Source organism: Camelus bactrianus, chromosome 16 (genome assembly GCF_048773025.1).
Source record: "Camelus bactrianus isolate YW-2024 breed Bactrian camel chromosome 16, ASM4877302v1, whole genome shotgun sequence".
Lineage (NCBI taxonomy): Eukaryota > Metazoa > Chordata > Mammalia > Artiodactyla > Camelidae > Camelus > Camelus bactrianus.
The window spans coordinates 29,283,013-29,310,003 of NC_133554.1; the positions used below are offsets into that span (position 1 = coordinate 29,283,013).

General features: G+C 40.2%; 1 protein-coding gene and 1 non-coding gene across 2 annotated transcripts; both read right to left on the reverse strand.

Annotated features, from left to right (window-relative positions):
• Positions 1 to 1,642: 1,642 nt before the first annotated feature.
• LOC123615216 (U6 spliceosomal RNA) lies at positions 1,643 to 1,749 on the reverse strand. Its single transcript, XR_006722782.1, has one exon. It is a non-coding gene; the product is annotated as a U6 spliceosomal RNA (small nuclear RNA).
• A 9,403-nt stretch (positions 1,750 to 11,152) lies between these two features.
• TOB1 (transducer of ERBB2, 1) lies at positions 11,153 to 15,177 on the reverse strand. The gene is made up of 2 exons (XM_074342813.1): positions 14,883 to 15,177; positions 11,153 to 13,068 (listed from the first exon to the last, which is right to left on the reverse strand). Exon 2 carries the CDS (start codon positions 12,930 to 12,932, stop codon positions 11,907 to 11,909), a length of 1,026 nt encoding a protein of 341 aa, XP_074198914.1. The 5' UTR covers positions 12,933 to 13,068; positions 14,883 to 15,177; the 3' UTR covers positions 11,153 to 11,906.
• Between the last annotated feature and the right edge of the window lie 11,814 nt (positions 15,178 to 26,991).

Here is a 26,991-nt window from a genome sequence, read left to right on the forward strand (position 1 = left end):
AGTGTCCCGGAGTTTCTGACAAGGTATGCAAATGAGTACACACACACCAAGCCCCAGCGCTCGTGGCCCTCAGGGGAAGATGAGTTCACCAAACTTTAAGCTAAACATGATGGAGAGGGGCTGCTGATAGGAAGGCGACAGTAGGGACTATAGGCTACATCCTCCCGTGCCTCAGCACAGTGCTCTGAGGACCACTGCAGAGCTCTGCCACGGGTTATAGCCTACTGGCTGGTCACTTACTCAGAGACACCCGTGCTGCAGCGGCCGTCTTGCTTCTTACATGGAACTGCTGACCAAAGGTCTAAGAATTAGTTATTTTGGCATGGTCATTGCTGTTATAATTAAATTGCATAAGCCTTTTAAAAAAGGCACCAGATATTTTAGGCCTTAGGGTCCCCAAATATCCTTGGTACAGAGGGTAGGGGGCCATGAGGAAGGCTGGAGTCATGGTAGAGTATATGGGCCCTTGAGTCAAACTATCTGGGCTCAAATACTAGCTATGTGACTGTGGGTAAGTTAACCTTTCATGCCTCAGTATCTTCATCTATAAAATATAATAATAATAGTACCCAGAGTGCCTCCCCAGGAGTGGTCAGCCCTGGGCCTGGTTGCTCCGGTTGGCTGGGGATAATGGCTTTGCATATCTCTGCCCATGGCTGGAAAGAACTAGGACATGAGAACAGGTCCCCTCCCCAAAGCTGCCCTTGGACAGCAAAGTAAGAACAGATGCAGTCTCCTCTGCTGACAAAGGCAGAGTCCAGGACAAGGGGAGCCAAGGGGAGAGGAGAGAAGGAGAGAGACACACCCTGGGTTGTGCAGTGGGAAGCAAGCAGAGACAAGTGTAGTGATGGGGTAGAGACGGGGAACCGCTGGGACCTCCATGGAGGCCCCAAGAGCATTTCCCCACCATTCCTTTCTCTAACACCTCACAGCACAGAACTGAGTTCTTACCGATCCCTTTTTTTTCAAGCACTTCTCCCCATCTCAACACACCAAAAAGGGCAACAGAGTAAAAGAGGAAACAGCCTCAGGGTCTTGGTATGAGCAATAACTCAGACCCAAAGCACTCCTCTTAAATCATCACAACCAATCACTTCACCCTGGGACCCTAATAAGAGGAAAAGCTGGTGTTTGTGGATGAGCAGAATGCAGCTTCAGTGAGTCTTACACAGACAGCAACCCATCCCCACCTGAGGCCTCATGGAGGGGGGTACCCTTTACCAATTAGATGCCCTGATGGCAGAGTTAATAATTTCCATCACTAATATCAAACAGCACCTAATATGTGCTCAACATACATTATCTTGTTAAATATTTACCACCCTGTGGGTGTATATTAGTCACCTCCATTTAATATTCTCTGTATTTCAGAGAGGATGAAACTGAGGCTCAGGGAAATTGAATATTTTGCCCAAGGCCCCTGGCCAAGCAGAAAACCAAGCCTAGGTCGGTCTATGTGACCCCAAAGCTCACACATTTAACCACATGTATAATATATTCCACTGCAGATTCAGGAATAGTGAAGTACAATTTTTCTCTCTTTTTCGCTTCCTTCCTTCTCCTTGCTAATCCACCAGGAAGTTTCACTGCCCAGGTTCCTCATGAAAAGGCATGTTTTTTTTTTGTTTGTTTGTTTGTTTTTTAAAATATGGAACGCTTCACGAATTTGCGTGTCATCCTTGCGCAGGGGCCATGCTAATCTTCTCTGTATCGTTCCAATTTTAGTATATGTGCTGCCGAAGCGAGCACTGAAAAGGCATGTTTAAGGCCAGCTGACCTCCCCTGAGTAAGGCTGATCACATGCTCTTGAGGCTAAGCCACAGGCAGAGAGACAGAAAGTTGGGGGGTGCAAGCCCCTCTCACAGAAGAGGAGAGAGAATTCAAGTTATTCCACGTGGGGAAGAGGATTATGCTTAATGCTTTATGTATTTTATATAATCCTCACACTAACCATAACAAGTAAGATTTCTCAGATAGCAAATCTCAGGCTGAATAGGTTTAACAGGGCACAGCTATTCAAGGGTGAGTTTGGGATTCAGTTTGAAGTCTGACCTCAAGGCCCATATTCTTCTCTTGTTCAGAGCTACTAGGAGTCTTTTAGTTGGAGGCTTCATGAAGCCCCTACACTCCTATAGAACATTCTTACTTAGTTCTTAGCAGTTACCAAGGAGTCTGGAGGGAAAATTATAGGGCCTAGACCTCCATCCCTACTGGTGAATTTGGGGTGAGACATGGATCAGACACTGGTGTTTTCTGTTCCAGAGAAAGAGCCATGCTTCATTCAAAGCAGTGATGTTTTCTGAACAGTCTCAGGTCACATGAAGGGGCTTGGCCAGCTTGTGGCAGTATTTTCAGTGGATGACTGAGTGCTCAGCCACAAAGGAAACTTAGGGGAGACTAAGGAAGGGCATTGTCCAGGGAAAGTGACCCGAGGGAAAGTTACTTGTGGCTGCTAATTTCTTGCTTGGATATTATAAAGCTTACCCGCCAAAGCCTCTTTCTTTGATTTATGCTCAAACTGGAAGATATGATAAGCATCCAAAAAGCCAGACTGGAAAACAGAATAGTTGAATTCTGAAAAGACTAGTTACCTTGGCCAGGAGTAGAACATGGTGATGGGGACAGCAGGTGGGAGTGAGCTGGGGGTGCCTGAGTTTGTGCGGTGAACACACACATTCCACTGGACACCAGTTTCTGGGAGGGTACTACTTGCTGTGAATCCTGATAATTATAAAAACAAAAAGAGGTTTTGTCTCTAAAAGTAGGAAAACAAATGACATGACCCCTAGGGGGAGCTTCCGGCCTGAGGAGGATTTCAGGAGAAGCATTAAACCAAAACCATGATGAGAATTAGAGCCGCGCCTGCTGTTCAGCCCCTCCCTCACTACCACTGCTTCTGCCCTGGACTTCTCACCTGCCCTCCCCATCCTACCCCTGGGTCTGAAGAATAAAGAAGTTCTCTCTTTCACAATATTGCTGTGGAAAGCTTGGAACAATGAAAAAAATTACAATGTCCAAAGTCATAGCAGCTTCTCCAAGGAGTAATGGGCTGGCATTAGGGCTTCTAGTTCTGATTTCCACAGCTTTTTTTCCCCAAAAGTTAGCACAGATTCTCCCACTGTGGCCTTACTAGATGAAGAGAAAGGACCAGGACCAAACTTTTCCTCCATCAGGGCTGGGAGTCTGAGGGAGCCCATGCTTCCCCAGGTGACGCATCCTTCATGACTTGATAACTCCTCCTTAGTCCAGAATCCCTCAGAGGGACGTGATCTCTCCCCTTTCCTCATACCTCCACATTCTCCTGTGTGTGATTATTTGGGCATGTGTGTTATCTTTTGCTAGAGCATAAGCGCTTGGAAAGACCCTAAATGTTTATATATATCATCAGTTCCTAATGTAGTAGTTGCTCAAAAAATTGTTGAGTGGGTGAACACGGGGCTGTTTTAAATGCTACCTCACTTTGCTTGAGACGGCTCAGCCTGACCCTTTTGCTATCATAAGGACTAGTAGAGCCAAGGACCCAAGACTTCAGGTATATGAAAGGCCTAGATTTCCTTCTCAGAGGACCTGAGCACCCAGACAGCAGTAGGATGTGGGTACATTAAACTAGCCCATGACCCGCAAACTCATAACCTACTCCCTGCATTTCTGCAGCAGACTCCCTTGCCTAACTGTGCCTGGCAAAGGCTGATAGTAACCTAAGTTTGGGGCTGCTGAGCAAATGACCACTTACAGGACCAGGCCAGTTGTACAGGGAGGAAAGTGGCACAAAGTGCAGTTTATGTAACATCCCTGCGTGATCCTGTGTGGTTCTTTCCTCTTGAGGTCAAGCAAAGGAGCAGTGTAATGTAATGGTTAAGGATGAGGGACTTTGGAAACAGAATTCCACAGTTCAAATCCTGGCTCTACTGGCAGTAACTGTCACAGACTCTGCTTCCCTCTGTAAATGAAATTACAGAGGGTTCTTAGGAAATTTAAGTGAGTTAAAATGTATACATGTTTAGAACAACGTTTTGCACAGAGTAAATACTATAAAATCATGACTTTTTTCATTTTTCAGTTTTATTAGGTAGAATTATTACAGTCTGACTGCACATATACAATATATTGCATGTAAATACATATACACAATATACTGCATGTATTTTTTAAATTTACATTTATGTACTGTTCATTGTTTCTAAGAACATTTAGAGTTTTAGCTTTTTAAACTTACATAGTCATCAAATGAATAAAGCCAACCACAAAATAAGAATGAATTTAAAAAGATACACACACCCTGCTGTTAAAAGCAACATTCTTTATAATTGCCAACATGTAAAGCATCCTAGATGCACATCAATAGATAAATGGATAAAGAAGGTGCAGCATATATATGTAATGGAATACAACTCACCCCTAAGAAAGAAGGATACTTTGCCATTTGTGGCCTTTTGTTCTCTTTTTTTTTCTTTTCACTTCAAAAACCAGAATTTTATAACTGGCATAAACATTTCCATTGCATCAAAAACAGCAAAATACCTAGGAATAAACTTAACCAACGTGGTTACCTACACTCTAAAAACTGTAAAACACTGGTGAAGGAAAATGAAGATGATACAAAGAAATGGAAAGATATCTTGTGCTCTTGGATTGGAAGAATCAAAAATGTTGACTATTATTGTTGAGCTTCTGAGGTTTATTATTTCCTCTGGACTCCTTAAGACTTTTGATGATATCAAAATCATCGTCATTCAAATACGTAGCACGCAAGGCACTGGTACCACCACCTACCCTCCTTTAAAGTCTGGAAGGAAGCGCGTAGTCCTCAGGGAAGTGTGATACACCTGGATTAGGGGACTTGTCCTAAGTGTCCAAACTTCTGCAAATCCTCCATCAAGGGGAAGTGATCTCCAGGATGAGTCCCAGGGCAGCATACACACCAGCTCCCTCTTTACCACTCTTTCACCTTTCCCAAACCTGGAGGGGCAGATAGAGGAGACACACCCTAACCCCTTCTCTACCTGCTACCTGACTCTTCTCTGGCAGAGGCTCCTGGGGAGATAAGATCTCGCCTCTGACTCTCTATTCCTTTGTATACAGAACCCAGAAAGTTCTTTGAACTTTTGTGGCTCAGATAATAAATGAGTCTCCTTCCAAAAAACATTTCTTCCTAAGTTACCAAAAAAAAAAAAGTTTCTTTCGTTTCTTCCAAGCTATTGTAAGATTTGAAAAGATGAAACTTCTCTAGGAAAAACCCTTTGTAGCTATGGGAAAGCTGGGTTGTTCTCAAAGTCTTTAGTTAAAGGGCTTCTAGTGACACCTTAATTTCTAGAAAGGCTGTCCAGGGATTGCAGCTATCTTAAGCATTGGATTGAAATGGTTTAGAGATTCCAATCATGTTTCCTGGAAATAGAAAGGAGTTAGCAGAAAGTAAGTCACCAGGGTTCTACAGAACTTTAGAATGGCAGGTAGTTAACAAAACAAGAAGTGCTCTTTTTGAAAAAAGAGCTCTGAGGTCAGTAGACAGATCTGGATAATCAGAGTGAAAAAACAACAGACATGCTCTTTACAAAACAAACCAAAATCCAATCTTCATCCTTGCCAGAAATGAATCAATAGATAGTGAAGGGGCGGCAAGGAAAAGCCATCTGAAAGGAATACCTGCATTTAGTTCAAAACAGGAAAAGGGACTGTGCCTAGAACTACTGCCCCATGTCACAGGGCATCTGGACTCTGGATTAAATGGACATTTGTAGGGTCCTGTGATTCCATGTCTTGAACCATACTGATTGAAGGAATATCCAGTATTCCCTTCTGTCAGTATCCAGAACTCATCAATTTATACCCCTCTGCTAGACACCAAGCTAGACGGATGCCATGTCTATGTTTGTCCTATTACTTTCTAGCCTAAAGGAAGTACAAAATCAGAATTGTTTTGAATCAGAATTGAGTTTGGGGGAATATCACAACCCAGCTTTCATGCTTGGAAAGAGGCTGTGGTGCCATATTGTCCCAGCTCTCTCATCAGCTCTGAGGAAGGAAGAGAAAAGGAGACTCAGGAGCTGTCAAAGGACATTCGGAGAACCAGTGTTTAAAAATAGCTACAACCTGATGGCTGGGAAGGAAGTTTATGTTTGGCTTTAAGATTTAGTCCAAAAACCATAAAGGCAGTGTCTAGCTTATTTTGTAAGAGTGGTTTTTCCACAATTATTTTTGAAACACTTGAGTGTATAGACAGAAGGGATGCGACCTACAGTATATGCCAAGTTTTGTCTAAAAATATTTTACACCTGTTCTCTGTTCTGCACACTGGTCATATTTTATCAGTGAAGTAAAGTGCTCATAATGCCAGATGAGGAATGTGTTTTTCCTTCCAAGTCCTCAATGTTTTTCCCTTCTGTAAAGCAACCTCCTCTTTTTTTCTACCTGCACTAAAATAAAGCGAGCACCATTATCCAGATAAGATACCTGCCACCAGAGCTACATTTTAACTACTCCTATTCCTGAGCCAGTACTATTTAGGAACAGTCATTTCAGTACTTTCCACAACAGCATGGACACTTTACCAAACATTTTTGGCTGCTTCCAAAAGGCCAGCCAGATTGTATACTGGGTTTAAATCAACTTGCTGATTGTATGAAAAAGAATGCTGAAACACTGGTTTCCCTATCAGCAACTCAAAACTAGAAATACAAACTCAGTGGCATTTATTACTGAAAAATGAATAGAATAGACTTTAGGATATTACCGTAGAATTTTTACTCAATTTTCTGTTGATGCGAATAACAGACTGGACAACAAAATGTTGAATATAATAAAGACAATTATGGTCTTCATTTACTTTTTTTTTTATTTCAAAGGGCAATAAGTGTGGGTAAAATTTTGGACTTCATGGCTTCTAAATACTATAATGCCCTAAAGAACACAATACAATTCTTCATAGCAAGGTGATTAGTTCCTCATAACTCCCTGAGAAAGTGTTTTGATACTGCTGTACCTGCTCTTGCAGATGAAGAAACTGTGCCATCAGAGTCAAATGACTTAATATGCTTAAGGAAGGAATTAGACCCATAATTTCCAGTAGCCTCTAGATACAAGCTGTTTCCTGATTAAACGGGTTTTTTCCCCATAAGGTTTGCCTAATTGTAAGAGGATCTCAAAGCTCCACTTACAGACTATATGTATAAAGCAAGTCTTCTAAAATGTAAATCTTAAAACTCAAATATTTTAAAATGGGTTTTTGTTTACTGTGCAGTTTAAACATGCTCAAAACTAATAGCGACACTAAAGGGAATATAAGTTCATTCATAATAGCTTATGCTTCTAAAATGTGACCACTTCTTATGTTAAACCAAAATATGGTGATCTCTTTCAAGAAAGGCTTTCAGAATCAGGTTGAAATAAGGTCATTTGGTTTCCTTAATGTTTTAAAATAAAAGCAAAAAGACCATTTATCACAACATCTATATATATAGAAATCATGTATTATAAAGACAGTTTTTCAAAGTAACTTAAATCATAGGTACTGGAAACGTGTTGTCGAAGACTATTTTGGTAGCTTACTTGGCCTTTCCTTATCATGTTTATCAATAGCACAGATAAGGAATGTGTATGAAAATAGCTCCAGGAGGTCAGTGTTTACAATTTTACTTACAAATACTGGGCCCACTGAATCTACAGCCCTTACTCAATCTGAAGGAATCATCCAGTGGTTCCAAAACAAGAGAAGTAATTGACACAACTGAATTAAGGAAATCAACAAAATTAGAGCATTGATATAATGTAATGATTTCTAAAAGCATTTCCAGATAGCCCATGATCATAGTTTATGGCCACCGGAAATATAAAATCTCTCTCTTAAAATACCATCATGACTTCAGAGACGGCTGAGAGTCTTCTACTAGATTCTTTGACACTCTCGTAGAGATTCTACAAATCACGTAGCTGATAACATCAAAAATGGTCTTATTCCAGACTTCAAATAAGATTAGCAACCAATTGAAGGGAATAAAGCATAGAGCTTAAGGCATTAACACTGGAAGCAGACTAAGTTTGAATCCCAAGTCTGCCACTTATTGGCCATGCAATATTAAGCTGTGTCTCAGTCCCCCTTCTTTAAACTAGGTTAGAACTGTGCGTGGCTCATAGTAAGTGATAGATGAGTATTTGTTTCCTGAGTGATTTAGAATATTAACACCAAAAAAAGGTTTCAACACAAGTATTGTACAAATTTTCCAATTGTATGCACAAAGATAGTGATCCTAGGTTCTTTAAACATGAAGATATCTTCATATTTATATATATATATAACACAAAAACTGAAGAACTCTGATCTAGAATGATGTCCTGGGCCAAACTGATTAAGCCTCAGCTCATTGGCATATTAAACAATATAATGGGTTTTATTCAGCAATGTCAATTTTACATCCTTATCTTCTGATAAGGCTTTCCCCCTCTTATCTTGCACTAGAACATTGTTATGCTGCTTCTAACAAATTCATGTGTTCTAGTCAAACAAGGATATACATTTGATGTGCCATGCCTATGCTATCTTGTGTAGGGAAACTGCGGAGGAAGGTCTCCAATCAGCATTTTACTTCATTAGCTTAAGTATATGCAAAGAGAGGTACAGTTGACCCTCAGACAACACGGGCTTAAATTGTGTGGGTCCACTTATATGTGGATTTTTTTCAATAGCAAATACTACACTACTGCATGATCTGCAGTTGGTTGAGCCCCCGGTGAAGAACCACAGGCATGGAGGGCGCTCTAAGTCACACGTGGATTTCTTGCTGAGTGAGGGGTCAGCTCCCCTAACCCCTGTGCTGTTCAAGGCTCAACCGTACTTTATTTTCTCTGTATGTTACACAAATTCTTAAATTTAAAAATAACCTAAGTCCTGAAAATTCGTTAAGATTCAATCTCTCAATTAAAATGCAGGTACATAAGACATCTATATGAAAATGAAATTAATACCAATACACATTAGAAAAACACTTTAAACTCAGGGAATCTTTAGTTTCACTTTCGAAAGCTAAGAAGTTAATCACAGTAAATAAAGCTTGTTGTTATCTTAAAGGGAGCATTTTGACCAAAGGCCTGCATTTGCCATCTAATATAGGTTAAAGCTATTCAAGAGAGATTTAACAATACACTTGATTTTAGAAAAGATGGGCAGGAAAGGAATATTCTAAACCCAGAGAGCTATTTTTGGCATCATCTTCTTCACTTATCATTGAGCTATGCAGTTGTAAAGCAGCATTTTGGACACCAGGATAGGGCCATTCAGAGGCTGCTACAATATCCTTAGTTGTAGAAGACACAAAGATGGGTAAGACCTATTAAGGTAATTAACTCATCAGTCAACCAAAAGTCTCCACACAGAGGGTCAAAAGTGTGATGGCACAGTGAGGGAGAAAGATTTGGGACTGAGATGTAAGCTTCTCTAAGATTTTCTAAGGTGTGTTAGACAAAAGCACCTTTAAAAATTTTCCATTCCTAATGAGAAAAAAAGGCACGAAAACAGAGCCTTTGTTCATGCTTTAAAAAAATGAAAAACAATAAAGTCCTCAAGGATACCAACCTCAAATCAACTTTAAATCAACTAATTTTCTTGAAACCAATCAAGATAAAATTGAGTTAAATTTTTTTCAGGCACCAAACTAACGTATGTACCAATATGAAATTTCCCTAAGATTTTTTTTTTGCACACACATCCCTAAGATTTGAAAGATATTCATACTTACATTAAGCTTAATTATTTAAAATCTGAATTATTACAGTTTTAGATTGTTACAAACTCTATTGTGTAGCTATTAGCCAGTTGCCTAATTCTGATTTTCAGGAAAAGTATGTTTACTTGAGACTTTATTTATAAAAAGGCAGTTTTCTCCCGAAGTTAAGCCTGTGATAACTTCACCCAAATCTCCGGCAGAAACTAGTGCTTAAAATCATTATTCTGATGGTTCTCTTACAGCTTTTCGAACTTTGTGATCACAAAAGCATGTAATTGATAGCATACACAGACCAGTCTCTTCCAGTCACTACCCCAATACTTCTTCATAACCTCATTCTGTCCACTAAAGGACAAAGGCCTCACCATGGAGCTGACAGAACAGCTTAGCTGTTACTTCCAGAGCTTGTTTCCTTTAAACTTTTTATTGCTCTAAACTGCATGGGTAACAGACAAAAGGCTTTTGTACACTAGTGTCCAAAAAACCCATTTGAGACCAAATTTATTTCACAAATAACCCAGTGGTTTCTTACTACAAGAGTACAGAGAAAGTTACTTTTTCTTCCAGTTTAAGACAACTTTCTCCCCAATACTATGTCAACAGTGTTATCAATGGACATTTAAAAGTGTAATGATTATTTTACTTTTAAAACTAGTGTCTCTCCCTTCTAACTCATTTTTCAAAAATTTCTATCCTTAACGACCCACTACAATTGGACACATTATATATTATTAGATGACTAATCTTTGAATGCCCCAAACCAGCAGGTTGGCTATCCACTTGCAAAGACAAAACCAACCAAAAAACGGTATGTAAACTTTTTTTTGCTGGGAAAATGCACACAAATAGTAACATTAGCAACCTGTCCAACTAATCTTGAATTGATTTTAATCAAATTCTCGTTACATACAATGACTAAACAAGTGTAAGAATTAGTAAAAACAGACCTAAATCTTCTTTTTAAATAGTTAGATCAGTTGCTTTGTCCAGGCAAGTTTTCTGAGCTATTCATCTCCCACGCAGAAATAGAAAACTGATCTAATGGTCTCTCTCTCCATGTACCTTTCAAATAAATGCTCTCAGTTTACATGAGTGAATTTCATTTCAACACCTCACTCTGTCTTAGATGTCAACATGCTACCACATTTTAAAACTTGCTATAAAATAGAGTTGACTAGCCTTATTTAGCATACCGCCCCTATCATGGGGAGACAAGATGAGGATTGAAGAGAGTTGCTAAAAACAATAAAGCCATCCCAAGCATTGGTCAGGCTAAGGAGTTTTGACAGGACAAGTTTTTATATGGCAAAGTACTATCTGTGCACTGCTTTCTATTATTTTCTGATTCAGTGAGTCAGAACTTTCTGCCTATCAGCATTTACAATTCTCAAATTAGATCTTTGGCAAAGGCTTAAAAACAAAGACCACCATAAACATTTTTAATTTTAAAGAATTTTAATACAAACTTAATATAAACTATTTCAGTCCCTCTTAACATGTAAGACACTGACTCAAAATACTTTTATACCGTTTTTTCAAGTATTGCACAATATAGGTACAAAATTAATATTTACGATTACATTTTCTTCCATAATATATAGCAAAAATCTTTAAACCTTTAACAGAAAATACATTTTTTTGAAAAAGCAAATATTCGTACATTTTAATTCCACCACTAAAGGAATATCCTGTACACAATTTTTAGAATAGTTGATGTCTGTAAGATGGATATTTTACAATTTCAGTAAAAAAAATACAACATGAAGCTGCTGCTGTCACAGATCACTGTAGTAAAAAGATATAAATGCAATACCATGTCGTAGAAACAATATATATATCCTCTGATATTTTACAAACTTTGTACTAAATTAAATTATACAATTAGAAAAGACCAATAAACCCACTTATTAGTGCCAATTTTTTATTAAAAAAAAATCAGCCATGTCCTTGCTATATCTTAAATACTGTAAGAGGCCATATCTGAGAGTATACTTTAAAATATACAGTCAGTATAAAATAACTTTGTGCTTGGTTGGCAATGAAAAACGATGCATGTTTTATTTTTGTAACCAAGCTTGAATGTATCCTGACTATAAGCTTTAAAAAAAATCTCAAGGAGGTTATTTAAAAAAAAAAAAATCCCCCTTGGGCCCGAGCATTTTAACTGGTACGGTACATCTTTCTCTTTTTTTAGTTAGCCATAACAGGCTGGAATTGCTGGTTAGAATACTGCATGTTATTTAAGCTAAAATTCAAGCCATCCACAAAAGACTTCTCGTTGAGGCCTCCGTAGGCCGCAAACACATCAAAGGCATTACTGTACTGGAGAGGACTGAGGTTAAGGGGGCTGTCGCCTGGGAACATTCCACTGGTACTACTACCTTGACCCTGCATGTTAGGAAAAACAAACTCCTTGGCGTTGGGAGAAAGAGCAGAGGTTTTCTGCTGCAGCGGTGGCGGTGGAGGCGGCGGCGGCCGGGAGGGCTGCTGCTGTGGCTGCAGCGGCTGCTGGCTACCCAGGCCAAGCCCATACAGAGAGTGCACTGAGGAGGAGATGGCTTTCTGCTTCAAGAGGTCATTCACGTTCAAGCCGAGGTTGACAGGAGAAGTGCGTGCAACCTTGCTGCGGCCACTATTCTTCATTTTGGTAGAGCCGAACTTGGTGGCAGCAAAAGTGGCAGTGGTAAAGGTTAAAGGCTGAGTGGACCGGGGCATGAAGGTAGGGCTTACAGCAGCAGAGTGACCAAAGGGAGGCGATGGAGAGCTGGACACAGAGGAGGCTGGGTCACTTATGGGCATAAAAACCTGGGCCTCTGGGTTAAAGCTGTTTTTGATCTCCTTATCCAACTCACATCCATTTTCATTATTATCATCCACATAAAGCACTTTCACTGGTCCCTTTTCACCAATTTGGTAGGAAACCTCAAATGGGTCGATCCAAACACTAAGATCCTGCGGCAGATTGCCACGAACATCATCAATGTCCAAACCACTCTCTTTGGATGCTTGTTCAATCACTGGGTCCACTTTTTCCCCTATGTGTATACATCTAAACCCTGATCCTTTGTATGGCTTTTCAGGATACCAGTGCCCTTCATATTTCTTCTTAAGAAGTCTTTCAAGCTCTTCACCAAAAATGTTGACACGTCTCCTGGGAAGCTTATTGTACAGATATGAAATAATAAAATTTAGTGCTACTTGGATTTCAAGCTGCATAGCTGCTATGCCACAAAATTAGGTTTGTGTTTCAATTCCCCTAGACACACACAAAAGTGTTCAGTTTGTGGCAGAGAAACAAATTTTCATTCAAAGTGCTGGTAGTAGATATCCTTCACGTTGAGCGGTCTTGTTCCTTAAAGGAAAAAAAAAAAAAAAAGCAAACATGTCCAAATAAGATAAATGTAAGTCTCAAAACTTTGTTTTTACCCCCAGATTAATTTCATTTTTGAAAAAGTCTAATAGGCTAGAAAGTCTGAAAAATACAATCAGCACAAAATAAAGGAACATACAATGGAAAATTATTTATTGAAGATCAAAATCTCAAGGGAAAACTTAAGATTTACAGTTAAAACAACTAAAAGAAAACTCTTTTACTTTGTTTCTTGTTAAGAGTTCTAAATAGGAAAAATATTTCCAGAATATACAGAGTATTCCTTTTTTTCTTCCCTCAATTCTTACAAAACTATTTACTGGAAACTACTCATTATCCACACATGTATAAGCTAGTTTTAGAAGTTGGTCTTATTCACCGACTGAGAAGTGAATTCTGTATTTTGGCTCATTTTGTATATATACTGCTTAAATCTACTTTATTGTTAAACATTTCGAAATTTGAGAAGAAAATTTTAATTTTCAAAGTACATTACACTAAAATTAAAGGTACTTAAATACTGAATGAATTGCCATCCTAGTGAACGATAATCATGAACCAAATTATTCTATATAGTTGCCGTTTTAAATATACGAAGAGCACAAAATGTAATAACCGAGCTTCCCTGTGCTTTTCTTTTCAATGTGTATTTTTTCTAAATATGAAAATACCTCCTGAGCACCAAGTATAACAAAAGAATTAACTTTAAAATTCTATTGATTATTCTGTTTAAAGGGCAGTGTTTCTGAGTTTTATCCTGATCTTCAAAACCACCTCCCTCCCTCATGAAAGAGACAGCCGGAGAGGCATGTACGATAAGGTCGACCTTTAAACGTTTGCTGGATCAGCACTGGGTGGGGATAAGAAAAGATCAAGGGCAAACAGAAGGTATTTGCAAAGGGGATCTATGTGTACACTGAGGCTGATTTAAAAGGACATTTAAAAATCAGGTTGGTATTAATCTATTTGTTCCATTTTCCACATTCATGGTGACAAAGGGAAAAGAATACCTGGCTGTCGCCAAACTACAAACACTTTCCAAGCCAAAAGCCTGAGTGCTGGCAAAGGCAGCTAATTAAGCCAAACTGCTTGAAGGTGCAGCCAAGCGAAATTCAGGCTCGGCAGAAGGTAGTTTCAAAGCAACGCCTTAAGATAGGAGCGTGAAGAATTACATAAACAGCCAGTTGGGTCTCATTAGATTTCTGCTCACAGCCCTCGGAGCCCAAGCGCTACAGCAGCAGCAGCAAGAGGAGGAGAAAAAGAGTACAAGTCACCTCCTCCAAGGAGAAGGCGGCCACGAGAAATGGAAAAGCGACCATTCGGGGCCCGGGGGCCCGCGGGGCGTCCGCCGCACCGGGTCAGCCGCTCCCCTCCCCCCGCCGTAACCTGACCCGCTGCTCCCCGCCCCCCCAAGGCTCCTGGGACCCGGCCAGAGCCGGGGGAGCACGGGTTCCCCCGCACCATTTTCGGGCCCGGAGCCACCGGCCCCGCGGAACCCAGCGTTCCCCTCGAGCTTGCCGCTACTCTCGGGCGTCCCAACCCCCAAATTCGGTCAGCTAGCCTCGAGCCGTCCTTCCCCGGTCACCCTGCCCGGCCGAGCCCGACGCACCGGCGGGCCCCGCCTCCGGTTCCCAGGCGCGCCGGGGCCCCTCGGAGCCTCCTCGGGCCGGGTGTCAGAAGCCGCTCCCCTCCGCGCCCAGGCCGCGACGCCGCGGTCCCAACCCCAGGGGGCCGACACTCGACGCCGCTGCAGCCCCTCCTCCTCCTAACCCCGCCCGCCGCCCCTCAATACTTACGGGCTGCTTCCACCACAGATCCGGCGGCTGGGCGGAGGAGAAGGGGCGGCAGGGCGGGGACACTGGAGGGTCGGCGGCGGCTAGCGGGCCGGTCCGAGTGCACGTCGACGCCGCCGCGCGGAGGTTGCGGAGGACGAGGGCCTGAGGAGCTCGCCCCTTCTGGCTCGGGTGGCGAGGACGGGGTCAGGCGAGCGCGCTCTCTTTTCCACACAGCCCGGTGCCCAGCCCAGCGACCCCGTAATGTGCCCACTCCACACCGGGCCAGAGCTTTGCTCCTTCTGCCGCGGCGCGCGCCCCGCCTCTCGTTTTATATTCTCCTCCCCGCCCCCATTCCCCTCCCGTAGGGGCGCGCGCGCCCGCCCCGCGTCACACAGCTCCAGGCGCCGTCACCATTCCCCGCCCTCCCACCCCGCACCCGGACCCTCTCCGGCTGGCTCCGCCCCTGCCCTGCCCCCGGACGCCATTGGCCAAGTCTTGCCTGCCCATGTCCTGACGGGAGGTGGAGGGCCGGGTGGTCACGGCCACACCCCTCGGACTCCAGGATGGCCAGTGAACCGACGACCTGGAGTCACTGTGGGCGGGTTAACAGAAAATTTTGGACAGGGATTGGGGGAGAGACGCGCCGGTGAGGGCTACAGAGGTGGGTTGGGGCGACTGACTCCATCTAGGCGGAGAGCTCCCGGGAGAGGGGCCGGGAGCAAAGCTGGTTGGGGAGAAAGCGGCAGGGGAGAACTGGGAGGAGAGCCCAGGGCTCCGAGAGGGAGGGGAGAGTTTACAAAAGAGTGCCCCACCGGCGTGGGATTGTGGCCGAGGAAATTCCCACTCGTGAACGACCTACCAAGTCGGCCTCCAGTGTGCCCAGGAGAGCCTAGAAAAAGGGCGAACTGTGACAGGGACTCGTGCACCCGATTAATTGAATATTAATCACCTCAAGGGCCTAGGCCAACTGCCATCCGGAGAGAGGCAACTGCAGAACCAAAGCTGCCTGCCAGGCTGGGGGTGGGGAAGGGAGACAACCTGGCCACACCTCCCTCCCAGGTGACAGTTTAACTGCCTCCGCTTCCCACATCAGACCTCCCCGTGCTACCCGGCATCATCTCGGACCTAGGGGTGGCTTAAGACGTTAAGAAGAATCATGTTTTACTCCGAATGTCCCCGTTCAGGCCTCCATGCCAAACTGCGTACGTACCTAAGTATGCACATGCATGTGTGCGTTTCAGGTGCCTACTTTAACATACACATAATAAACACCGTGTCTTGCTGTATTGTACATTTAAGACAATGTTCAATTGAAATATAGGCGAGTAAATAGGGAGTGGGGAAAGAGACTCAGAGGAGGCGGGTAAGCACCCTTTTTCACAACCTGCGGCAGAGAAATACAGGAATTTACATTGGGAGTGGAACCCAATGTCAGTCTCAGGCTAAAAATATTACTCACAGGTAGCAACGACGCCTGATTGGCCACGCTTCTCCCTTAGCAACCAGGTGATTGGCTTTCTGGTATCCAGGAGACCGACGTCAAACTCTCACAGGGAAACGCGGAGAGAAAGTCTAGGGGGAGGGAAAGGTAGGAGAGGGAGAAAGAGGAGCAATGAATGAAACGCCGACTGCCTGGCCTTCCCCTCTCCCCTCTCCTCCGCACTCAAGGAGTGCTTCCTGGAAAAACACCGGTTGGGGCGCCGCCTTCCCCTCAAAACGGAGGGGCCTGCGTTCTCAACTTGTTATAAGGATGTTAAACCGCAATTCACCGAGGAGGCGGGTATCTGAGGAGACGGCTCTGTAGACCAGCTGTGCTCCTTGGGCACAAACCCGCTTCATGGGTGCGAAAATCTCGTAGCTTTTTTTTTCCCTCCAACCTGACTCGCTCTCCCTTCCTCCCCTTTTAGAAGGAACCGAACTGAAGAAGGATATTTCTAAAGTCCCGAAGTGTGTGAGAGAGGGAGGGAAGATGAGTTTGTGAAATAGGCTGAGGGTGGGAGTGGTCAGGTGACCGATTTCTTGTTTATAGTACAGATTCCTAAAACTCAGGCAGCGTTTTTTTTGTTTTTTTTTGAGTAAACACAGAAGTTTTACTCAATGACTCTTAAGTTCTGGTTTTTCGGTTGTAAAGGAAGAATGAGATTTGGTTGTGAAAGTATTGAAGCATTTTAAATTAAAATGCCCCTTCATAAAAATTTTTTATATTATTCTGTTCTGTTGTCCTCTTTTTGCTCATTGTGGTTTTTGTTTTCTATAATGAACATTAATTTCATTTGTTTTTAAGAAATGAGTTATTTTTAATTTTATAATTATTTGAGCACAGAAATTGCAAGGATATAGAATATTTGGGGAATGGTTTACCCAGAGAAACACGATTTTTTGTGTGATCCAGAGAATAATTTCTCTTACTATTAAGTAAATAATATTCTGTACCAAACATTCAGAATTGCAGGACCATGAATCAGGCCATGTGTCTTGATTGTAATTTGGAAAATATATCACTATAATTAGAGGATCATATTATGCTTGGCTGAGATTAATGTCTTAACTAAAGATAGATGAATTGTAATTTTGTCAAGCTTATCTATACTTTTCAAGAATTCTTTAAAGGGAAGGCACAAATTCTTTTTCTGAATGCCCCCAATCTATAATCTCAGGTTTAAAATCTGAGAGCTGTCATCTCATAGGTGTTGATTAAATATTAGTAGCAGTAAATAGAATTTTTAAAACAGAAATTTGGATACAAAGCATTTAATGGGTTATTGTTGCTCAGCCCAAGGGTGTGAGAGGGCTTCAAACCAAATATAAACACACACATACACAATGAGGACCCATGACATACTGGAAAACTGAAGAGCAGGTCTTGGGAAATCTGAATTTCACCTGTTTCTATCAACTTTCAGCTCATCTATAAATAGGGCTAGATTCAGTTATCTCCAACAATTCTTTCAATTAAAAAAAATTCTACATTTAAAGCTCAATGCCCCTTAAGTAAATAATTTAGTTCTTTTCATATATAGATTGCAAATAAAAAGAAAAGCAGATTCATATCCTTCCAACATTGCTGGTCACAAGGTATAAAATTCCTGTTATTCAAGTTTTGCTCTTTAAAGGACACTTCATATGACTTATTGCTATTTAACATTTACTTTGGGTTTTTTAAAATATTTTTTTGGTGGGGGCAGGTAATTAGATTTGTTTATTCATTTTCAGAGGAGGTACTGAGGATTGATATTAAGCTTCAGGTGTTATCTTGATCAACAGGTATTTCTCTTTCTGGGCAGGTGATAGTCACTGAAAATCACAGTCCTTGCCTTTCAAGTCCTCCCATTCCACACAGTTTCTAGGGCAGTGCCTTACAATGAAGGTAATGATTGGTAAATGAATAAGTTCCAATATCATGGGAAAACACAGTTCTTGAACGTGTCCTGAATTTTTACATTATTCACCCATATAAACACACACACACCTCACCTGGATTTCTGGGGGAGATGTGTCCTAAACTTTCTAATTCTCATGCTGTTTCCTTGTAAACTGAGACAGGATTATGGAAGAATCATTACCACACAGTGTGTATTTGCTAAGGCTTATTTCAATTCTAGGGAATCAACCTTTTACCTTTATTTGAAAATTAGGCAACATACAAATGTAATGTTATTCATACCATTATGGTTATTCATTTCTTTTAGACAGTCATGCAACATAAACCATAGCATGCACATTTTAAAAATTGTTAATAAGAAACAATTATAAACTAAGCATTGAGTTATTAAAAACCATGGGTGGGGTATAGCTTGGTGGTAGAATGCATGTGCATGAGGTCCTGGGTTCAATACCCAGTACCTCCATTAAATAAATAAATAAACCTAATTACATACCCCCCCAAAAAATTTTAAAAGAAAAACAGACTGACAGGTCTTTTAAAAAAAAAAAAAAAAAACAAGTATACCAATTCTTTCCTAAACCTTTCTCAAAAGAAGGCATGCTCTTAGGACTGAGGAAACCTTTAGTGTAGTTTCCTGCTGCTTCTCATATGGATTAGTAGAGGAGGGTCATACATTCTCCAAGAGTTGGGAATACAGACATTTGTAATTGCAAGATAACTGGATAACACTGAACAAACCCATTTATCTTTGGAACAGGCAATCCACTGAAGCAATTTGATCTGATAGAATATTTTCTTCTTTTTTTTTAAAGTTTTTTTCTTTTTAATATATATTTTTAATGAAGTATAGTCAGTTTACAATGTTGTGTCAATTTCTGGTGTATTAAAGTTTAAGAATAAGGGAAAGTTTAATAGTTACACTGCCATAGACAACAGTGGGCCACACCGGTGAAAGCCTAGAATGTCTTCTTATGACTTGCTTACTCCTTATGATCTTGATGAACAAAAATCCAAACAAAATCTTGAAATTTCTTTCCATTAGCCAAGGATGAGGATTTTGATCTGAGCTAGAGATTATAGTTGCAAATTCTAGGAGTGATACAGTATTCACCACACTCTAAGTACAAAGAACATTTATTAACGTCTCTGCAGGGGGGGTATAGCTCAGTGGTAGAGCGCATGCCTAGCAAGCACAAGGTCCTGGGTTCAATCCCTAGTACCTCTATCCAAAACAAAGTAAATAAATGAAAACCTAATAACCTCCCCCCAAAATAAAAAATGATAAATATTTAAAGTCTGTGAGTTAGTGTTATTACTTTAAATATATGAATTCTAGATTTCATCCATTGCCTACTTTGTAAGGAAAATTGAAAATACCCTATTGTAGTGATACATAAATTTAAACCATAGATTGCATCCGTTATTATGCAGCTCTGCTTAAAATAGAATTTTATAGATAGATAGATAGATAGATAGATAGATAGATATAGATAGATAGATATAAGATAGATAACATGGTCCTGCAATTCTAGATACACATGCACGCACGCGCACACAATTGTAGCAGACACTGTTGCTAGTTCACCCATTTCCCATGCCCTATTCTGTTCCCCTAGTCCGCCTGACTAAAGAGGCCATAGAGCTAAACAGGTATCTTCCCAGCCTTCATTGCAGGGGTGACATTGTGACACTGTTGTGCCAATGAGTCATAAACAAGAATCAGCTGGGATGGTTTCTGAGCAAGCTTTGCTTTGCTTTTCAAAGGAGCTTATTCCAGTTACTACTGCTGCATAACAAACTATCCAAAGCTTGGTGGAATAAAATACCTATTTTACTGTGCTCTTGGATCCTTTAGGTCGGGAAATTCTGACAGGGCACAGGGGGATGGCTTGCCTCTGCTCCGCAATGTCTGAAACTTCAGCTGGCAAGTCTCAAACAATAATAATAATCTGGAGCAGGTTTTTCTAGTAGAACTTTTTCCAGTGATAGAAAGATGCTCTGTCTGTTCTGTGTGGTATAGCCACCATCCTGAGTTGGATAGCGTGGATCTGGAAGCTTCTTCGCTTACAAGTCTAGCACTTGGGCTGGGATGACCCAAAGGCTAGGCTCAGTTGGCGCTGCTGATTGGGGCTTCTACACATGGCCTCTGAACTCTCCCTGTGGCTTGGGCTTCTCACTGTGTGGCAGCTGGATCTGAGAGGAAGCATCCCAGGAGGACGTTTCTGGAGAGTGAACATTCTAAGGGAGCCACATGGATGCTGTATGACCTTTTATGAACCAGCCTCAGAAGTCATAAAGCACCAATTTTGCCATAGTCTATTGGTTGAAGTAATCATAAGCCTGCCTAGATTCAAGAAGAAAGCCTATAGACCCTCACCTCTCAAGGGAGGAATGTCAGAGAATTTGAGATCATTTTTTAAAAAATCACCTCTAGGACACTTCCACCTTTTCCCTGCCTTAACATGGGTCTGATGCAGGAGCTACAGCAGCCTTCTAATAACCATGAAGAGAACTCAAGATAAACATAGAGATAAGGGCTCTGACTAAATCTAGTAACTACCTAGGTTAGATTTACTTTTTATAAACCATATTAAACCATTACATCTGAGAATATTCTGAATGAAAATACCAACTTAACACCTTTTAAGGAAATCTGAACTTAGTCCTTAAAAACAAGATATCTTCAAGTCTAAAATGTTGGACTTCTTTATTATTATTAAACCTGGAGATGCTCATTGTAGAAAATTTGGAAAATAGATATAAAGAAAATAGGAATCATTTTTAATGTTACCACACAGTGGTAAGCCATTGAAAGCATCCTGCTGCATTTCTTTTTGAATGAGATTCTGCTGCATATGCAGTTTTGCATCTGCAGTTCACTTAGCATTACACTGTGCCTGTTGTCCCCTGACACTAAGTATTGTCATAATCATCATTGTTAGTGACTGCATTCTATGATTTCGAATAATTTCTTTAATCATTGCTCAGCAATTAGTGAGACTTTTTTTTTTTGTATTGAAAAACAATCATTTAACCAAACATTTCTATATATGAGTCTTTGCATCCTTGATTATTTTCTTGGGATAGTTCTATAAGTGAATTTACTGGGTCAGAGAGAAGGGTTTTTTTTTTTTTTTAATGCATAATACATAATGATCCACTTTCCTGAAAGATTATATTCCTTAATATTCCCAGTGTATAATCATGTCTGTCTCACTACATTTTTTTCTATTCTTGGATAATTTGATAAGTAAAATGTTATCTCCTTGTTTTAATTTGCATTTCTTTGAATATATATGTAGGATAAGCATATTTTCCCATGTTTATCAGCTCCTTGTATTACTCTTTCAATCAATTTTCTAGCCATGCCTTTTCTCCATGTTTCTATTAGAGAGAGATCTTTGTGTTTTTCTCTTCAATTTGTGTGAGCATCTTGTGTATTATGTGCCAAATATGTGGCTGAACATGATTCTGATCTTAAATTTCACTCTAGAACTTGCTCAGATGTTTTAAACACATGATTTTGATGCCTGTAACCTTGATTTCCAGTCTATTATTTAACTTTTTAACATTCAGCCTGACTCAAAGATTACCAATGAATTTTTTTTTTTGAAAAAATGTCAAAACAAAACAGTTCAAGTCATCTTTCCTTGGGGCTCTTTCTCCTTGATCTTTCTGCCACTTTTCATACTGTTTACTGGTAACTCCTTGAAACATTCCCTTTGGACTCTGCATGTTCTTGTATTGACATAGGACGTATCCACCATGGCTCCGATTTCTTAACTATGTCAGCTGTCGTCCAGCATAGTGGAAAAATTATGAACGTGAAACCAGAGGATATGTATTTGAGTCCTGCTCTGCCAGATATAAGTTGAATCTTAGCCCTCATGTAATAAATAGATGCAATAATTACCCTCTGAGCTGTGAGAACCAAATGAGATGATGCTTGTCAAAGTTCTTTGTGAACTGTAAAACCCTACATAGATGTTCATGTTTTCTTGCTTCCTTCCTCCATCCCTGTCCCCTCCCCACTCCTCTCCTGACCTCTCACTTCTTCCCCTCCTCCTCTTCCTTTGTTTGCTTCTTATGATTGATGAGAATTTGATTCAGCTCAAGTGAGAAAATAAGTGAAATTACTTTTAAACTATAAATAAGTATTATTAACACCCTCTTTTCTCATAAATAACGTCCCCAACCTTCAAAATGTCTCTCAGAATCTCATGCTTTGGTGTTATTTAATTCTTAGGTTACCTAAGTTTCTGTGGTTCTCCTATATTGGATTAATTCCAAGCTTTTTTAGGGCAGGCATCTTGTCGTACGCTTTTTTGTATCTTTGCACATGAGTTCCATCGTGCCTTGTAGTCAGTCATATAGATTGATTGATAGCTTTGCTATGCACAGTTGCCTAATCCAAAGAAACAACACAGAATATTTGAGAAAGGATAAGTGGTTCCGACTGGCTGGTGTATGGGTTCAGAAAGTGAGAGGAAGCTGAGTGGGCAGAAGACATTACCGAGGGTCTTGTGTTAAGAAATTGAGATTTTGGCCTTTAGTAGATGGGATGATATTGAGTGACTTTTTCCAGCTGGGAAAGGACATTACTGGAATCCTGTTTGGAACATATCTTATTCAGCTCTGTACCTGAAAGCCTAGTGCAGGGCTTGGCACTCAGGAGTCACCCTGTTACTGTGTATGCAATTGCTTTTATCACTCAATGGGGTATTCTTCAATTTTTTGGTTCTTCTGAAGATAAAATATTTTGTCTTTTAGGGAGGAAATAGACCCTGCCTGTAGTCCAGTATTTCTATCCACTTTGGAACAAAAGAATTCTATGGCAGAGTATAGGCCAAAATCTTTTGGTTTCTGATAAGCCTAAAAACTTTCTGTGGAGAATTCTACTGGGGCTCCAGGAAGGTTGGTTTCTTCTACCTCCACCTTTCCTGTGCTGGGTATTTGTTGTTACTTTAAACAATGTCCACTCACCTTCCTCCAGCACAGTCCTGAGTTTTGTTTGAGCATCCATCCCTCTCCCACTCTCTGTCCATGATCCATGTATTTCCTTTGGGCCCTGCAGTCTAGGCTGAAGACAACTAGAACATGGCATTCTCCTGGCCACTGAGATGGGTTCAAGGATGGCCACTGACTCGTTAGGCCAATCAGAGCCAATAACTCTCAGTTCTGGTACTTCTGTTTGAGGTTTTGGAGACAAGTACTCTTTCCCATGAAATAGGTGCCTGAAAGGCTCATATCTGAGTCTTCTGGGGCCATCTTAGTACTATCAGGAGAGAGCTGCCAGAGAATACAACTAGCCTAGGCAAAACATGGAGAAAAATCAGGTCTTGGAAACAGCCTTTGAGCCCCTGTATCACCTCTACGTTTCAGCTACAGGATGTCTAAGCATGAGTTCTCCCAAATTGCAGGGCTTTGTGCTACCACTTTAATTGGGAATGAAAGCCCAGGGAGCAGGAGTGAGGGACAAGGGGAATAAGACAGGGAGGAGGGAAAACAAATCAAGTTTTGCGTTATTGAGCCAGCTGTTGTGAAGAACAATTGTCTTGGATCCCATGGGCCAGTCCCCCAAGAAGCGACATAAACAGTATCCCAGGGTAGTCCATCTGAGAAATAAAAGGGTGAAGAATTGCTACACTGCTTGCTGTCTCCCACTGATCAAAAAATTCATATCATGGCACCCTAATTCTCCCATATTTCCAGGTTTTGTACATTGGAGGCCAAGGAAGGGTCTTGCACCCCAGTATCAACTGGGAGGTCCCTGGACAGGAGGCAAGTGACACAGTATGAGGTGAGGAGCTGTCAAATTGTGTGATGTTAGTTGGAGCCTGTGCAGATCTGGTCACAGCAGTGACAGCTGGAAGGAGAGAAGGTAAGGCCAAGAGAAACTGAGGTGGTGCCTAAGAGGTATCAGATACTCATGAGCTAATAATAAGTTCCTTTTTGGCTAAAACCAGTTGGGGTCAGGTTTGTACATAGGCAATCTTGTGTCCACAACCCCCATCTCCCTATTCCCTGGACTACAGTGGCTCTCACTGTCTAGGGCATTCATTGTGGCATGAAAGTGTGTGCTGCCTTTTTTGTTACTTAACAATCTTGCCTCGGTGGGTGTCCTGTCCTATCTCTCGGAGAGATCTGCGTTGCCAGGAGAGCAGGGAGGTAGGTTCTACTGCCCTGCACCTACGCCGTTCACAGGATGCTTACTAAATATTTGGCTGAACTGACTTTTCAAGTTTTGTAAAATTCAGCATTCTGCTCTTTGATTATTTGCATCCCAATGTGCTTTTCCCAATATACGCTGTTCTTTTAACCTGTTTGGTTAAATTTGGTTAATTTGGTCAGTACTTACACAATGAATCACCAGATGATTTCACATGCTCTGTGGCATTTGGATTCTAAAGTTAAAGTTCTTCTATTCTAAAGGTGGTTAATATGAAAAAAATGTTAAGTAACATGTAGAATAGCTCTAGGAGCTTTGATATTGACCAAAGTAGGAATTCCAGAAGTTGAGAATTGAGAGAATAACCTGAAGGGAATAATTAAATCATAGGGAAAAACTGATACATTAATTAGATGAAAGGTAAAAGTTTGGATAATAAGCTTGATTTAATAGATATCTGTATTCTTGTAGGACTTTCCAAGGATAGATATTCTCAAATGTCCACGGAATAATTTTAAATTGCTTATGTAAAATTGCAAAGAAAATTTCCAAAAGAAGAAAGTTTATGCCACAAGTTGTCTGTAGAACATTAACACTAGAAATTAACAACAAATATAGCAAAAAATCTATTCCCTTGCAATTTAAAAGCACTTTTTGAAATAGCTTTTACATTAAAAAGGAAATCAAAACTGAAATTTCATGTAATTTGTGGTTAAATAGGAAATTTAATCTGAAACGACGATTAAAGTGATGACAATATAATGTGGACACTATATCCCGAATTCTACAGAATGCAGAAAAAGTGATAATTGGAGGAAAATTTATTAACCTAAACACATTTATTAGGACATAAGAAAAACTGAAATGAAGTTATTGAGGCATTCAACTCAGGATGCTAGAAAAAGAGAAGCAAAATAGACTTAAGTAAAGTAGAATTTAAGAATTGCTATTCATTCTTGACAGATACAACAGAAATTGATGAAATAAAAAATAAGCATCAGATGTCTAAAACCAAAAGCTGACGATTGACCAGTAAAACAGATAAAAATTTTACAAGACTGCTTAAGGGAAAAGGACTCAAACTGACAATATTAGAAATAAGAAGAAAACATGATTATAGAAACACAGGTTATTAAAGAATTAAGAGAATATTACATACAACTGGATTAAATCTGGATTAAATTTACAGTTCTCAGGGAAAATATAAATTATCTTATCAAACCTAAATGGACCACCAGTAGGAAAAAATTGGAGAAAAAATACGTTAAGATCTACTCACAAAAAGAAAAGAGGCCGGAGTGGCTTTATGGTCTAACAAGCTCATGCCATGAAGCTGGCATGAGGCTGATACCATAGCAGACAAGCACCGAACAATAACAAAAAAAGAAAACTGAAGGCTAGATTTGCTTATGAACACAAACTTTAAAAATTTGAAGTGAAATAATAGCAAATTGAATCATTGTATTAAAAGTAATACAAGGATGATTCAACATTAAGATATCTGTTAATACAATTCACTACATTGATACACCAAAGAAGGGGGGAATGATCATTTCAATGGCTACCAAAAAATTTTTTTAAAAAGACTTTGATAAAATCCAGTATCTTTTCATTATCAGAAAAAAAAAACCTTTTTTTCCTAAACCAAACTTTTTAAAAGTGAAGTAGAAAGGAAACATCCTTAACTTGATAAAATCTCCACCAGAAACTGACAGCAAATATTACTTAATGATAAAGTATTAAAAGCATTTTCTTGAAAGTCAGGATTGAGCCAAACCGAGTTGGTGCCACCATTATTATTAAACAACCTGGAGAACCTAGTCATTGTAATAAGATGAGAAAAGGAAATGAGAGGTATACATCAACATGTGAAGAGAGAATATGGCATTGTTTTCCAATGATATGATTATTTATCCAAAACATCTAAGACCAACACCTTAAAAAAATGATTGTGGACTATGAAAGAGTTTAACAAGGTGGTAAATTAGAAAATAAACATCGGGGGAAAAAAATCAATAGCTTTCTTATACAACAGCTATAATAAATTAGGAAATATAACAGAAAAAGAATATAATTTACATTAATTAAAAAACTATAAGTCACTTAGAAACACATTATCGAAAATATGCAGTATTTATAGTGAAGAAAACTATGAAACTTTATTGAAGGACATACAAATATTGAATATGGAGAAACAGTTTATATTCCTGGATGAAATGATTCAGTAATAAAAACATGTTGGTTATTCTTCAAATTAATCCCTATTGACTTCCCTGCAGGACTTTTTATGAATATACTAATTAAAATCCATCTGGATGAATAAATATACAAAAATCATCAAGAACATTTTGAAATAGAAGAATGATGAAGGGAGTACCTCCTTTTATATTTCAAGACATACAACAAAGATATCAAAGATTTAATAATAAAAACTGTGGTACTGATGTAGGAATAACCAAATGGTTAAGGAAACAAAACAGAGTCCTGAAGGATATCCTATTTAAATAGGAATTTAGTTTATAGTAATGATTGCAATTATAATTTATGGGGGAAAGTAAAATGGGGACAACTGGCTC

What these genes read in the sequence shown, in the direction of transcription:
- TOB1 (XM_074342813.1), bottom strand. Translation starts at nt 12,932, where the DNA reads ATGCAGCTTGAAATCCAAGTAGCACTAAATTTTATTATTTCATATCTG.